Source organism: Panthera tigris, chromosome A1 (assembly GCF_018350195.1).
Source record: "Panthera tigris isolate Pti1 chromosome A1, P.tigris_Pti1_mat1.1, whole genome shotgun sequence".
Classification (NCBI taxonomy): Eukaryota; Metazoa; Chordata; class Mammalia; order Carnivora; family Felidae; genus Panthera; species Panthera tigris.
The window spans coordinates 24,148,717-24,162,013 of NC_056660.1; the positions used below are offsets into that span (position 1 = coordinate 24,148,717).

The window sequence follows — 13,297 nt, forward strand, 5'->3', positions numbered from 1 at the left end:
CCATAGGCGCACCTGGGTGGCTCAGTCGGTTAAGCACCTGACTCTAGCTCAGGTCATGATCTCATGGTTCATGAGTTCGAGCCACGTGTCCTGTCGGGCTCTGTGCTGACAGCTCAGGGCCTGGAGCCGGTGTCGGACTCTCTGTCTCCCTCTCCCTCCTCCCCTCCACTCATGCTCTGTGTCTCTCTCTCTCTCTCTCTCTCTCTCTCAAAAATAAACATTGAAAAAATTTTGAAAAAGACTTTACACTATTGTATAATCCATATTACAGAATTAAGCAAAAGTCTACTGCCTCCCAGTTACTGAACCTTGTTGAATTTTAAAGAGGCGATGAATTTCGTCACAAAAACAAAACCTCCCGTGTCTTAATTAGCTGGGGAACGAGGAGGAGGAAAAAGATGAGAGAAGATAATACTCTAAATGTTTTGGGATATTTCAGGTTAGAACATGAAAAACATCATCCTAGAACAGGCTGGTTCTCTAAAATATGTCTGTCCACATTTAGCCTAAGGTCTGGTTTTTCAAGTCTTGAGTTAATTTTAAAAAGATAATATTTAGGGGCGCCTGGGTGGCTCCGTCAGTTGAGCGGTCGACCTCGGCTCAGGTCATGATCTCGCAGTCCGCGAGTTTGAGCCCCGCATTGGGCTCTGTGCTGACAGCTCAGAGCCTGGAGCCTGTTTCAGATTCTGTGTCTCCCTCTCTCTGACCCTCCCCCGTTCATGCTCTGTCTCTCTCTGTCTCAAAAATGAATAAACGTTAAAGAAAAAAAAAAAAAAGATAACATTTAGGAAAATGAATTTAATAAGTAAAGAACACTAATGCCTCACACTTCTTCCGCATTTAGTTGTGAATTTACCAAGCTGTGAATTCCAGATTCAGTGGCTTCTTAGAATGGTCAAATGAATCCCTTCTGAATTGTCTATTAGCCCTTAAACTATGTCTTAGAAAATAATTATTGCACGCTTCAGTGGATCAAATTGTCATATGTTTACTGTTATAATACTGCAAATGTACAAGCAGGCCAAAAAGAAATCATCATAAACATGTCATAAATATTTACAAATTCTATTCTTTGTTATATAGAAATGAATCTAATTATTATATAATAACATACATACTCACACTTAAGTTAAAGGGCCAGCCAGTCCAATTTAGTCATTTAGAGTAAAAAAAAAAAAAAACTGGACAATTTTAACTATGACCTAAAATATACTTTTTTTCCACTGGTTTAATCAACATGTTTTTAAGTAAAAAACGTTAGAGTCATTTTATGCCAGCCCTTCCAGGCAATAATGGAATTTACTAGAAGTATTAAATGCACACTGGAGACTAATGGATTTTTGTTATCAAATACTAGTTGTTAATTTATCTTCAGTATGTAAGAAACACAAGGATTTAAAACACCAGATTAAGTTCAGACATGATTAAACTAGGTGATGTTCACTTTCAGAAAATAATACTGTAAAAAAGAAAACGATTTTTTAAGGAGTAACCTCTAATGAAAACCAACACAAATAATGCGTCAAGATCATCTTGGTTAGGGAAGATGTCCAGTGTAACCAGGCCACCCTGTGGAACGGTGCACACAGTATTTTCTCATGAGCTACCTTGATCTCTCAGGTTTTCAAAAACCTAGTGTAGTTATACCATTGCTTAAGCCATACTTTTGTAATAAATCTAGCTCTTTAGTTAACTGAAGGGAATGTGAACAGTCTGACAGGAAATTTAAGCTATTAACTCCCATCAAGGGCTCATACTCTTTTTTTGGGAGGAAATGTGTATTGTATGACTTTCTGTGTGACTTTTGGTCAATGTCTTAACTTCTCTGTACCTATGTAAAAGGAAGTGGCAAAATTAATTTAAATTTCCTTGTAATATTAGGAAGATCCATTTATCACATCAGAAATAATGAAGAGAATTTGAAAGATAGATACTTAACTTAGAAGTAATGTCAATTTTGATTTCTTAGCAATCAAAAACTTCAATGCCTGTAGTCAGAATTTCTTTCTTTTAAGAAAAATCCAGTATGTTCATTTAAACTCAAAACTTTTTCAAGCAACCTCTGGTATTGTCACCTCCCAACACTTACTGAATGTCTCCTTCTAGTAAAAAACTCCGCTCCACACCCTTCCTTCCAACCCAATGCTCTTCAACAGAATAGATGGTAAACAAGCCACGGACTTCCAACTGTCCCGCAGAAACCAGAGAGGTTAGAAGGCATGTCCAAAGACTGTGAATGGAAAAAAGATTATGGCAGACACATGAATTAATGTCTCCGCTATACCTAACTCAGAGGCTGGAATGTTATGTATGAAAATAATGAAGGAGGGGCGCCTGGGTGGCTCAGTCTGTTAAGCATCTGACTTCGACTCGGGTCACGATCTCGCGGTTCATGAGTTCGAGCCCCGCATCGGGCTCTGGGCTGACAGCTTGGAGCCTGGAACCTGTTTCAGACTCTGTGTCTCCCACTCTCTCTGCTCCTCCCCTGCTCACGCTCTGTCTCTCTCTCTCTCTCTCTCAAGAGTAAAAGAAAAAAAGAAAAAAATTAAAAAACAATAATGGAGGAATTCTCCTCAGAACCAGGTCAATACATCCTGTGTCTACAATCAATCCCTGAATTCAAACTCGCCACACAAACAAACATTTTAGGAAAGGAGAGAGAGGTCTAGGCAGGGCCGGGAAATGCACCGTTCCACCAGATATTCCTTGAGTCAGGTTCTGTGTAAGAGCAGGCTTCTGGAGCAGTGATACTGTGTTCTCTTACAGCTGGAAGCCACGATTTTCACACACTGCGTGAGCGGAAGAAAGACAGAACTGAAAGAAACCAAACAAGGGACAGACAGTCTCCGGCCCTCAGTATGTCAGCCCGCTCTGGGAACTGTGAGAAAACTCAAGTTCGTCGTGCTCTGCCGCAGTGTGATTATCTTCACGGCTCTCTGGTTATTATCACAGAAGGCACACACACGGCATCTCTTCCCAGGTACTCAGCATGTCTTCCCCTTCGGGCATGATGTGACAGTACAAGAACCGTGTTTCCAAATGCTAATGTCGTTTTTATGAGTAAAATAAGGTTTAGTCAACACCAGCACCCTCTACTGACCTTCCCTGCCCGGCTGTGGTTCCTCAGCGAGGAGACCTGCACACAGACACGGCCCGAGTTTTGCAACATTCATTCTCTGATTCACTCTCAACTGTTGGTGCGCTGCCCCAACTTTAATGGGAAAACCACTGCCAAGATGAACCAGGAACTCAACAAACAAACAAGCAAACACCACAGGGTCCCTCTCTATGAGATGCTAAACGATCCAGAAGACCCAGTAAGCACAGCTGAATGGTGCTATTGAAAGGATTGGGGCTTCCATCACACAAAACTGGATTTTACCCCAGCTCCACCACTCCAGGGCCCCCCCAGCTCTGGGTAAATAATTCTGAAACTCAAATCTGTCTACAAACTGTAGATATTATATCTACTTGCTGGGTTATTGGGTTCTAACATAATGGCTTTATCAAGGAAAATCACCTCCCCTCAGCTATATTTATATGTTTATTTAACCAGCAGGGAAAGCAGTTACCCAATTTACACTTAAAAAAAAAAACAAAACATAATGATAAAGAGTCTGATTCACTCTCAAGTGTTGGTGCGCTGCCCCAACTTTAATGGGAAAACCACTATACCTAGCAGAGTGCCTGGCATATAGTAGGTGCTCAGTAAACGCTATTGCTTTTTCTTTCTCTTACAGAAAGAACGCCCAGATACAAAGACTTACAAAACAACATCTATATACAGCTACAGCTCTTAGAGTACCAGAGGTACAGAAGGAAGTCAAAGAGGCCAGAAAGGTCCTAAAGCTCTAGGTCATTCCCATCACAAATGAGCCCGGAGGGGCCAGTTCCAAAGAGCTAAGATTCCCTAAATTCTCTTGCACCTGAAACAGCACAGACCTCTATCCTGGCCTCTCATGGATTCAATAAAGGACATCTCAGTAGGTGTTTCTTAATGGCTTCTTCATGGAAGGAGGAACAATTGTGCTCCTTTGTTCTCTGCACCATCTCAAATGGCTGGACAAGCCAATCGCTGAATGGCAATGCTTTTTGTTTCATTTTCACAGTTTCAGATAACTGTGATATATTTAAGACGGTAAGGTGATGTTTTCCAGCTCTAGTCCTTAAAAATTACAGAGGACAACTCCTTTCTTGCAACAGCTACGGTTCTCTTCTTTTGTTTTTTAAACCAGTGATGACTCTGGAATACTCACACTTGGAAGAGGAGAGAGTTTACAACTCCCTTTGGGATACTCTTTGAGTCTAATGTGAAATTTAAAAATATTTCTTCTAAAATAGCCAAACAATGCTCAGAGACCAATAAATTGAGTGATTTTATCAGCACGTCATTGGCTTTAAAGTACCCTGAATGCTTGGGTGGGGTCTGGTGGGAGCTGTCAAACTTTTTAACAAGTTGGTTACCACGTAACCATTTAAACAAAAGCCTCCCAAGCAAGTCTGGAATTATTTCAGGCTCTCCAGGGAATTTCTTTCCAACTGATAGCTAAAAATCATTTGACAGGGTTACCTACAGTAGCACTGCCATTTTAAGCAAAAAGATATGAAAGATAAATAAGAACGGATGGAAACTAATCTTTTTTTAGTCTGTGACCTTAAGCAAGGCCACTCACCCCTTGTGGTTAAATAATGGCAACAAATGAAATATTCACCAATGTCACAAATAAATGCTTTTCACAAGGAATCATGCTGGCGCACAGAGTCAAAGACCACAGGCTACAGAGCTGCTCGGCCACAGCTACGAGCATGAGAAATGTGGCTGTTCCAACCTGTGAGATGCTGTTGGTATACACCATGGACTTCAGAGACATAATATGAAAAAAATATATAAAATACCTCATTGATTTTATATCGCAAACATGCTGAAATAATATTCTGGCCATCCTGCATTAAATAAAACATATTATTAAAATTAATTTCACTTGCTTTTTTTTTTTTTTTTTTTTTTTTTTAATGTGGCTACCAGTGCATTTGAAGTACGTTTGTTTGGACGCCTGGGTGTCTCAGTGAGTTGAGCATCTGACTCTTGATTTTGGTTCAGGTCATGATCCCAAGGTCGTAGGGTTGAGCCCTGCGTTAGGCTCCACACTGAGCATGGAGCCTGCTTAAGATTCTCCCTCTCCCAACCTCCCTCTTTTATTCTCTCCCTCTGCCCGTCTCCCCATTTGTGCTCTCTCTAAAATAATAAAACCAAAGACCTAATAAATAAGTTACATGTGCTAACAGCAATTAGACAATCAAAAGAAATTAAAGGCATTCAACTTGGTAAGAAAGAAGTCTAACTTTCACTATTTGTAGATAACATGACACCCTATATAGAAAATACTAAAGACTCCACCAAAAAACTAGTAGAACTGATCAGTTAATTCAGTAAAGCCGTAAGATATAAAATCAATGTGCAGAAATCTGTTGCATTTCTATACACTAATAATGAAGCAGCAGAAAGAGAAATTGAGAAAATAATCCCATTTACAACTGCACCAAAAATAATAAGATACCTAGGAATAAACCTAACTGAAGAGGTAAAAGGCCCATACTCTAAAACCTATAAAACACTGATGAAAGAGACTGAACACTACACAAAGAAACAGAAAGACATTCCATGTTTATGGACTGGAAGAACAAATATTGTTAAAATGTCTACACTATGCAAAGCAATTTACACATTTAATGCAATCCCTATCGAAATACCAATAGCATTTTTTCACAGAGCTGGAACAAATGATCTTAAAATTTATACGGAATCACAAAAGACTCCAAATTGCCAAAGCAATTTTGAAAAAAGAAAGTGAAGCTGGAGGCATCACAATTTCTGACTTCAAGTTATATTATGAAGCTGTAGTCATTGAAACAGTATGGTACTGGCACAAAAATAGACACATAGATCAATGGAACAGGACAGAAAACGCAGAAATAAACCCACAAGGATATGGTCAATTAACCCTTGGCAAAGCAGGAAAGAATATCCAATGGGCAAAAGACAGTCTCTTCAACAAATGGTGTTGGAAAAACTGGACAGCAGCGTGTAAAACAGCGAGACCAGACCACTTTCTTACACCACACGCAAAAATTAAAAATAGATGAAAGAGTTACATGTGAGGCATGAAACCATAAAAATTCTAGAAGAGAGCACGGTTTTCTGATATTGGCCGCGGCAACATTTTTCTAGATATGTCTCCTGAGGCAAGGGAAACAAAAGCAAAATTAAACTATTAAGACTACATCAAAATAAAAGCTTTTGCACGGCAAAGTAAATAATCCAAAACACTAAAAGGCAACCTACTGAATGAGAATAGGTATTCGCAAATGACATATCCAATAAAGGGTTAGCATTGGAAATATGTAAAGAAGTTATAAAGATCAACACCCCAAAACAAGCAATCCAATTTAAAAATGGGCAGAAGAAATGGACATTTCTCAAAGAAGACATAAAGACAGCCCACAGACACACTAAAAGATGGCTCAACATCACTCTTCATCAGGGAAATGCAAATCAAAACTACAACGAAATATCACCCCACACCTTTCCAAATGGCTAAGATCAAAAACACAACAAACAACGAGTGCTGGCAAACAACGAGGTTGTGGAGAAAAAGGAACCCTCATGTACTGTTGGTGGGAATGCAAACTGGCACAGCCACTCTGGAAAACAGTATGGAGGTTCCTCAAAGAGTTAAAAATACAACTACTCTATGATCCAGCAATCGCACTACTGGGTATTTACCCAAAGAATACAAAAATAATAATTCAATGGGATACATGCATCTCTATGTTTACAGCAATATTATTTACAATAGCCAAATTATGGAAGCAGCCTAAGCGTCCATCCACTGATTAGAATGGATAAAGAAGATGTGTGTATACACACACACACACACACACACACACACACACACACACACACAAAATGGAATATTACCCAGCCATCAAAGAATGAAATCTTGGGGCACCAGGGTGGCTCAGTTGGTTCAGTGTCCTACTCTTGATCTCAGCTCAGGTCATGATCTCACAGTTTGTGATTCTGAGCCCCACATAGGGGCTCCACATTGGCAGCATGGAGCCTGCATGAAAATCTCTCTCGCCCTCTGCCCTCCCCTGCTCATGTTCACTCTCCCTCTCTCTCTCAAAATAAATAAATAAACAAACTTAAAAAGAGAATGAAATCTTGCCATTTGCAACAAGAATGGAGCTAGAGGGTATTTTGCTAAGTGAAATTTGAGAAGCAAATGAGCAAAGGAAAAGAGAGAGAGAGACAAGCCAAGAAGCAGACCCTTAACTACTGAGAACAAACTAATGGTTAATAAAAAGAGGTGAGTGGGGGGATGGATGAAATAGGTGATGGGGATTAAGGAGTGCCCCTGTCATGATAAGCACCAGGTGATATATGGGAGTGTTGAATCACTATATTGTGTACCTGAAGCTAATATAACGCTATGTTAACTACAATGGAATTAAAATTAAAAATAGAACAGAACAGGGGTGCCTGGGTGGCTCAGTCAGTTCAGCGTCTGACTTTTGACTTTGACTCAGGTCATGATCTCACGGTTCGTGAGTTAGAACCCCACATCAGGCTCTGTGCTGACAGTGTGGAGCCTGCTTGGGATTCTCTCTCCCTCTCTCTCTGCCCCTCCCATGCTCTCTCTCTCTCAAAATAAATAAATAAACTTAAAAAAAACAGAATAGAATTAAAATTTTTTCATGAAATAAAGTAAAATAAAATAAAATTTGCTGCTTGCGTTACCTTTCTATCAAATAGTGCTGCGTGAGGGTGCTTCAGCTTAAGTTATAAATTAGCTACACCAGAGTGAACTTCTGTACATCACACACTGCCTCTCTACCTTAGGTTTCTCTCTACCCTTGCAAGATGTCAAGAGCTTGGACTAGATGCTTTTAAAACCCCAATGGCTCTCACATTCTAGGATTTCTAGGATTCGAGGATCCAATAGGTTATTGCTGGTGGAGAAAAGGCACCAGAGCCAGCTGAACACAATGCTAAGTAAGTAGTTACACTCAACCTTTAGTGTAACTAAGAGGTTACACTAACCTCTGGGCTCTGGACAGGGTGCCCAAGAAAAGCTCAAGGACTCCCTCACAGCCACCGCACAGCTTGTGTGTCCTGAGGCGGGAGACAGGAGACAGTGCTGTTCTACCACGGCCACAAGGCCAGCCCAGCGGCTGATAAGAGCATCTCAGGAAAGCCCCGCTCTGGTGTGGGACTGGCCCAGGCTCAGCACACCGCCACCTATTCACAGATGAGCTGGTCCGCAGCTCGGCAGGCAGAGCTGATACATGGCATGCTGTCGGCTTACGCCCAGGGTGCAGTGGGACAGAAACACATTCCAGCTGCCCACAGGTTCCAGAAGACCGACCTCACCTGTGTGCCGCCCATCTGTGGGAGCCCGACAAGTGGGGAAAAAAACCAACGTGTTATATATTGTGCTTGTAAGACCTAATCCAAATTCTAGCAGATTTGGATTGTGTGTCTATCAGACTCCTAAAAGAAGAATTCTTTAAAAAGAAAAAAAAAGCACATAACTATCAGTTTCATCCAAAGCATTAGTCCGTATTATTGTTTTGTTTTCTGGAACCAATTAAGATGGTTCCTTCTGAATCAAGATGGATTGTAAGATAGTCATCCCCCTGGCAGGCTGAGCACCTGGGAGTCTTCACAGTCTATCCCAAGCCACAGCCCACTTTCCACCCCTTGAGAGCAGCATTCAGCAAACACGTATTGGGTCTTATGCCGAGCACCAGGTACAACAGCAAATCCCCGTCCACAGCCCTCGGCGGCTTTCCAGACATAGAGGGAGCTGGTGCGGAGAATGCCAAGTAGGAAGAAAGTATGACTGCACAGAATTCCGTGGTAAGTATAGCGTGCTTGCATTGGGAGTGCCTAAGTCTGGCTTAGAGGATTTGGGAAGGCTTTCTGGGGGAAGTGACATCTAACTTGGTTAAGAACTGACCAAGAGAAGACGAGAAGGAAGAAACTGTCCCCACAGAGACAGTGATGTGTGTCAAAGACTAGAAGTGGAAGTGAACAAGGAACACTCCCAGATGGCTGGAACTAAAGGGGCCAGGGACAGGAGATGAATGACGGGTCTTGAATGCCCCGTGGAGGAGCTGAAGGTGGCCTAACTCTAACTCTCAGGCAGTGGCCGCGAAAATGGAGCACCCAGTGTCATTCTACGTAGCCTCAGCCGGATTAAACTGCTTCCCACGCTCCAAGCAAGCCACCTCCTCCTGGGCTGTCTTGCCTTTGCTCAAACCGTCCCTTCTCTCTTAAATGCTTCCTCTGTGCCTGTCTTCCTTTTTCCATTTAGAAAATTCCACATAGACTTCTGCAAGGGGCCTCTCAAAGGTCTCTTGCCTTACAAATCCTTCCCAACTCCAAGGCTGAATCAATCACTCCCTAACCACATGCACATATTTCTTGTAATAGCAAACTTGGGGGTGGGTGTGCCTACCCAAATTAATATCCATCTTCTTTCAGAACTGCCCCCTTGTTGGCAGGAAAGCAGCTGTGTGTCTGGGTCATGTGACCATGTGCCTTGTGCATCACGGACTCAGGAGAGGACATCCGACCCACATCTTGCCTTTCTCATTTAGACATCAGGGCTGAGACAGACTAGCTACTGCTTAAGTCGGAGGACATTTAAACTTGGGATCTGTGGGCGAGACATCTCCACTGCATGGAGAAGTAGAGAGAGCTAAGTGAGAAAACAAACCACTTCCATGGCTCCAGACAACTTTCCAGTGTCTTGTTCTAGACATTAATGATCCCTGATCAAACGTCCAGGTGCTGAGTGGCAGGAATACCCCTGCATCTTTTAAAAATATACATTATTGAGGCACCTGGGTGGCTCAGTCGGTTAAGTGTCTGACTTTTGACGTTGGCTCAGGTCATGATCTCGTGGTTGTGAGATCAAGCCCTTGTGTTGGGCTCTGCACCCAGAGTTGTGATTCTCTCTCTGCCTCTCTCTCTGCTCCTCCCTACTCATGTGAAACACTTAAAAAATAAATAAAAAATAATACAAAGTTAAAAAAATGATTATTTAGGTATAGTTGATATACAATGTTGTATTACTTTCAGGTGCACAACATAGTCATTGAACAATTCTTTTCATTGCCCAGTGCTCACCAAGGTTAAGTCTGGTCACCATCTGACACCATACAATGTTATTACAGTATCATATTATACGGTACTTATTCCCTATACTGTGCTTTTCATCTCTGTGACTTATTTTCTAACTGAGAGTTTGCACTTAATCCCAGTCATCAATTCCATACATCCTCCTGGCCCCCTCCCCTCTGCCAATTGCCAGTTTATTCTCTGTATTTACGAGTCTATATCTGATTTTTTTTTTATTTTTTAAAAACTTGAAATTTAATTAATTAATTATTTTATTTATTTATTTGATTCGAGAAAGAGATGAGATCACAACCTGAGCTGAAATTAAGAGCCCAATGCTTAACTGACTGACCATGCAGGCACCCCTCAATATTTTTTTATTCCAAATATAAGTGAAACCGTATGGTGTTTATCTTCCTCTATCTCACTTATTTCATACCCTCTAGGTCTATCTATATTGTCTCGAAAGACAAGATTTCATTCATTTCTTATGGCTAAATAATATTTCATTGTGCGTGTGTGTGTGTGTGTGTATACACATCTTCTTTATCTGTATACACACACACACACACACACACACACACACACACACACACACACCACTTCTTTATTCACTTATCTGTCGACCGACGCTTGGGTTTCCTCCGTATCTTGGCTGTTGTAAATAATGCTGCAATGAACATAGGGATGCATGTATCTTTTCCAATCAGTGTTTGTGTTCTTTGGGGAATTACTGGATCATACGGTAATTCTAGCTTTAATTTTTGGGGGAATCTCCATACTGTTTTCCATGGTGGCTGCATGAGTTTACATTCCCACCAACAGTGTGTGAAGGTTTCCCTTTCTCCACATCCTTGCCAACACTTGTTATTTTTTGCCTTTCTAATTACTAGCCATTCTGACTTGTATGAAGTGTTTTCTTATTGTGGTTCTGATTTGCATTTCCCTGATGATCAGTGATACTAAGCATCTTTTCATGTGTCTGTTGGCCATCATCTGTATGTCTCCTTTGGAAGAATGTCTATTTGGGTCCTCTGCCCATTTTTAATTCAGATTTTTCTTTTTTGGTGTTGACTTTTGGTGAGTATATAAGTTCTTTATATACTTTGGATATTACCTCCTTATTGAATAAATCATTTGCAAATATATTCTCCCATTCACTAGGTTGCCTTTCTCTTTTGTTGGTAGTTTCCTTTGCTGGGCAAAAGTTTTCCATTTTGGTGTAGACTCAATAGTTTATTTTTACTTTTGTTTGCCCTTGCCTTGGAATAGGTTTCAGATACTAATATCACATGAGTCCTGAAAAAGACACTCTTTCTTTACCTTTCAATGCCTTTATACAGCAGTAACTCACTCCTATACTAAAATTAAAGCTGATGCATAGGTCACTTTCCTAACCTGTCACGTTCCTAACCAACTCCCACTGCAGACGTGATGAAGGGATGACAGCACTCTCTATCTGAGCCTCCTAAGCCATCACCATGGTGGTCCACGTGGCCTCAAGAAATTAAATGGAGTTGGCACCCAATAGAAAAGGTATTGGCCATCAATGTTCTAGACTGGAATCTACTTGAAGGAAGGGACTGTGTCCCTTCCATGGTTGTAATCACAGCAGCTGTGCTTGATACAAGGTCAGTATGGAATAATGCCTGCTTGAAGGAGACATTCTGACCATTGTATTTCAGCCTGATTGCTTATTCTTGCCTTTTCATTCACCCATCTTACCTGGATGGGATTCATTCTTTCCCATTTTAGAAACAAGGTAAGTGATTCATTTAGTAGTGAAAGACCTGAAATAGAACAGTGTATCTTGGCCTCAGATGCACACTTACAACCCATCTCTACCCATCTAAAACATTTGTTACGCTTTTTTGTCTCTGAGGATATGGTCATATTTTAGAGTGACATCACTTTGGGGCAATGGTTACTAAAACCCATACAGAATCAAAGCACTCTGTTCTTTCTAAATTACTTACATTCATGTAAAGTTGGCCCTACTAACTTATTTGTACATTATTTTGCCAGTGTATCCATAATTTATCACAAATTTATATGCGATCTGGAAAAAAATGATGTAACTACCACATGATAACCTGTAAACTTCAGGAACTGTAAATCCCGTGGACTTCAGGAAGTATAAACTACAGGAAACCTGTAAATTTCAGGAACTGTGTCTGCCACAGCAAAGCCAAGATCATTCCTCTCCCCACTTAATGTCTTTATCGCATACAGCCATCCAACAACCTATGTCCAACTTTACAAGAGTCTTCCTGACTACCTTGATAGATTATGATTAGTCAACAAATAAAAAGAGCATCTTAAAAATCAGTAACATACCAACTCCATTAACTGTTTGAGCTGACCTATCTCTTCTGGCAGCGATCCAAGTTTGTTGTTACTTGCGATTAAGACTTTGAGAGGCAGACCACACAGGCAGGCAGGCAGGGCAGACAGCTGATTTCGACTGCAAAGACAATACAAGAACACCGTAAACACACAAGCCACGTCATACCGTTTCCGATTATGTTTGTGAATAAGCAAGAAGAAAGGAGTGATTGGAGAAGACGTCTGACAAATACAAAAGGTCCAATGAAGTTTCCGTATGTGTAATCCCTCAAGTCCCAAGTAAAAAAGACAATAAAATCTATTTCTAGGAAAGAAAGGCATAGGCAGTTCTGCGGGAAACAACTTTTCCCGGCACAAGGAACCCCATCAAGCCCCCTGCAGAAGCAGAGTCCTTGGCCAGCCAGGAGGCAGATGGGCATCGCGCCCTGCGTCACCAATAACAACGGGAAGCGGGTGCCAACTCTTCTCTTTCTGACAATGTAGCAGGAAACTCAGCGAGAAACGAGCACCACAAAGGCATCCTCCCGTCCATGTTACAGTGATGGAGAAGATCGTTTTGCTGCAACTTACAAAAGACCACCAGCCTGATTTCCAACATTTTGATTCTGCTTCCTTTTGCTAACACAAGAGGCACTACGCTTAAAGTCTATTTGGGCATCTGCAAGGGAGCTAATTAAAAGAAAAAAAAAAAAAAGTAATGTTGGCCTTCTGGCAAAAGTGAATCTGGAACCCTGAGGGGTTCAATTTCACAGGGTACCCAGA

At 41.2% G+C, this 13,297-nt stretch overlaps 1 protein-coding gene across 4 annotated transcripts in view; it reads right to left on the reverse strand.

Moving 5' to 3' along the window:
* The window catches only part of LRCH1 (leucine rich repeats and calponin homology domain containing 1), a 201,417-nt gene that overhangs the window by 65,863 nt on the left and 122,257 nt on the right, over positions 1-13,297 (reverse strand). For all 4 annotated transcript variants that reach the window (XM_042971474.1, XM_042971545.1, XM_042971612.1 and 1 more), the window contains exon 3: positions 12,527-12,653. In XM_042971474.1, coding sequence (XP_042827408.1) covers positions 12,527-12,653 — 127 coding nt within the window. The remainder of the gene's footprint in view (positions 1-12,526; positions 12,654-13,297) is intronic.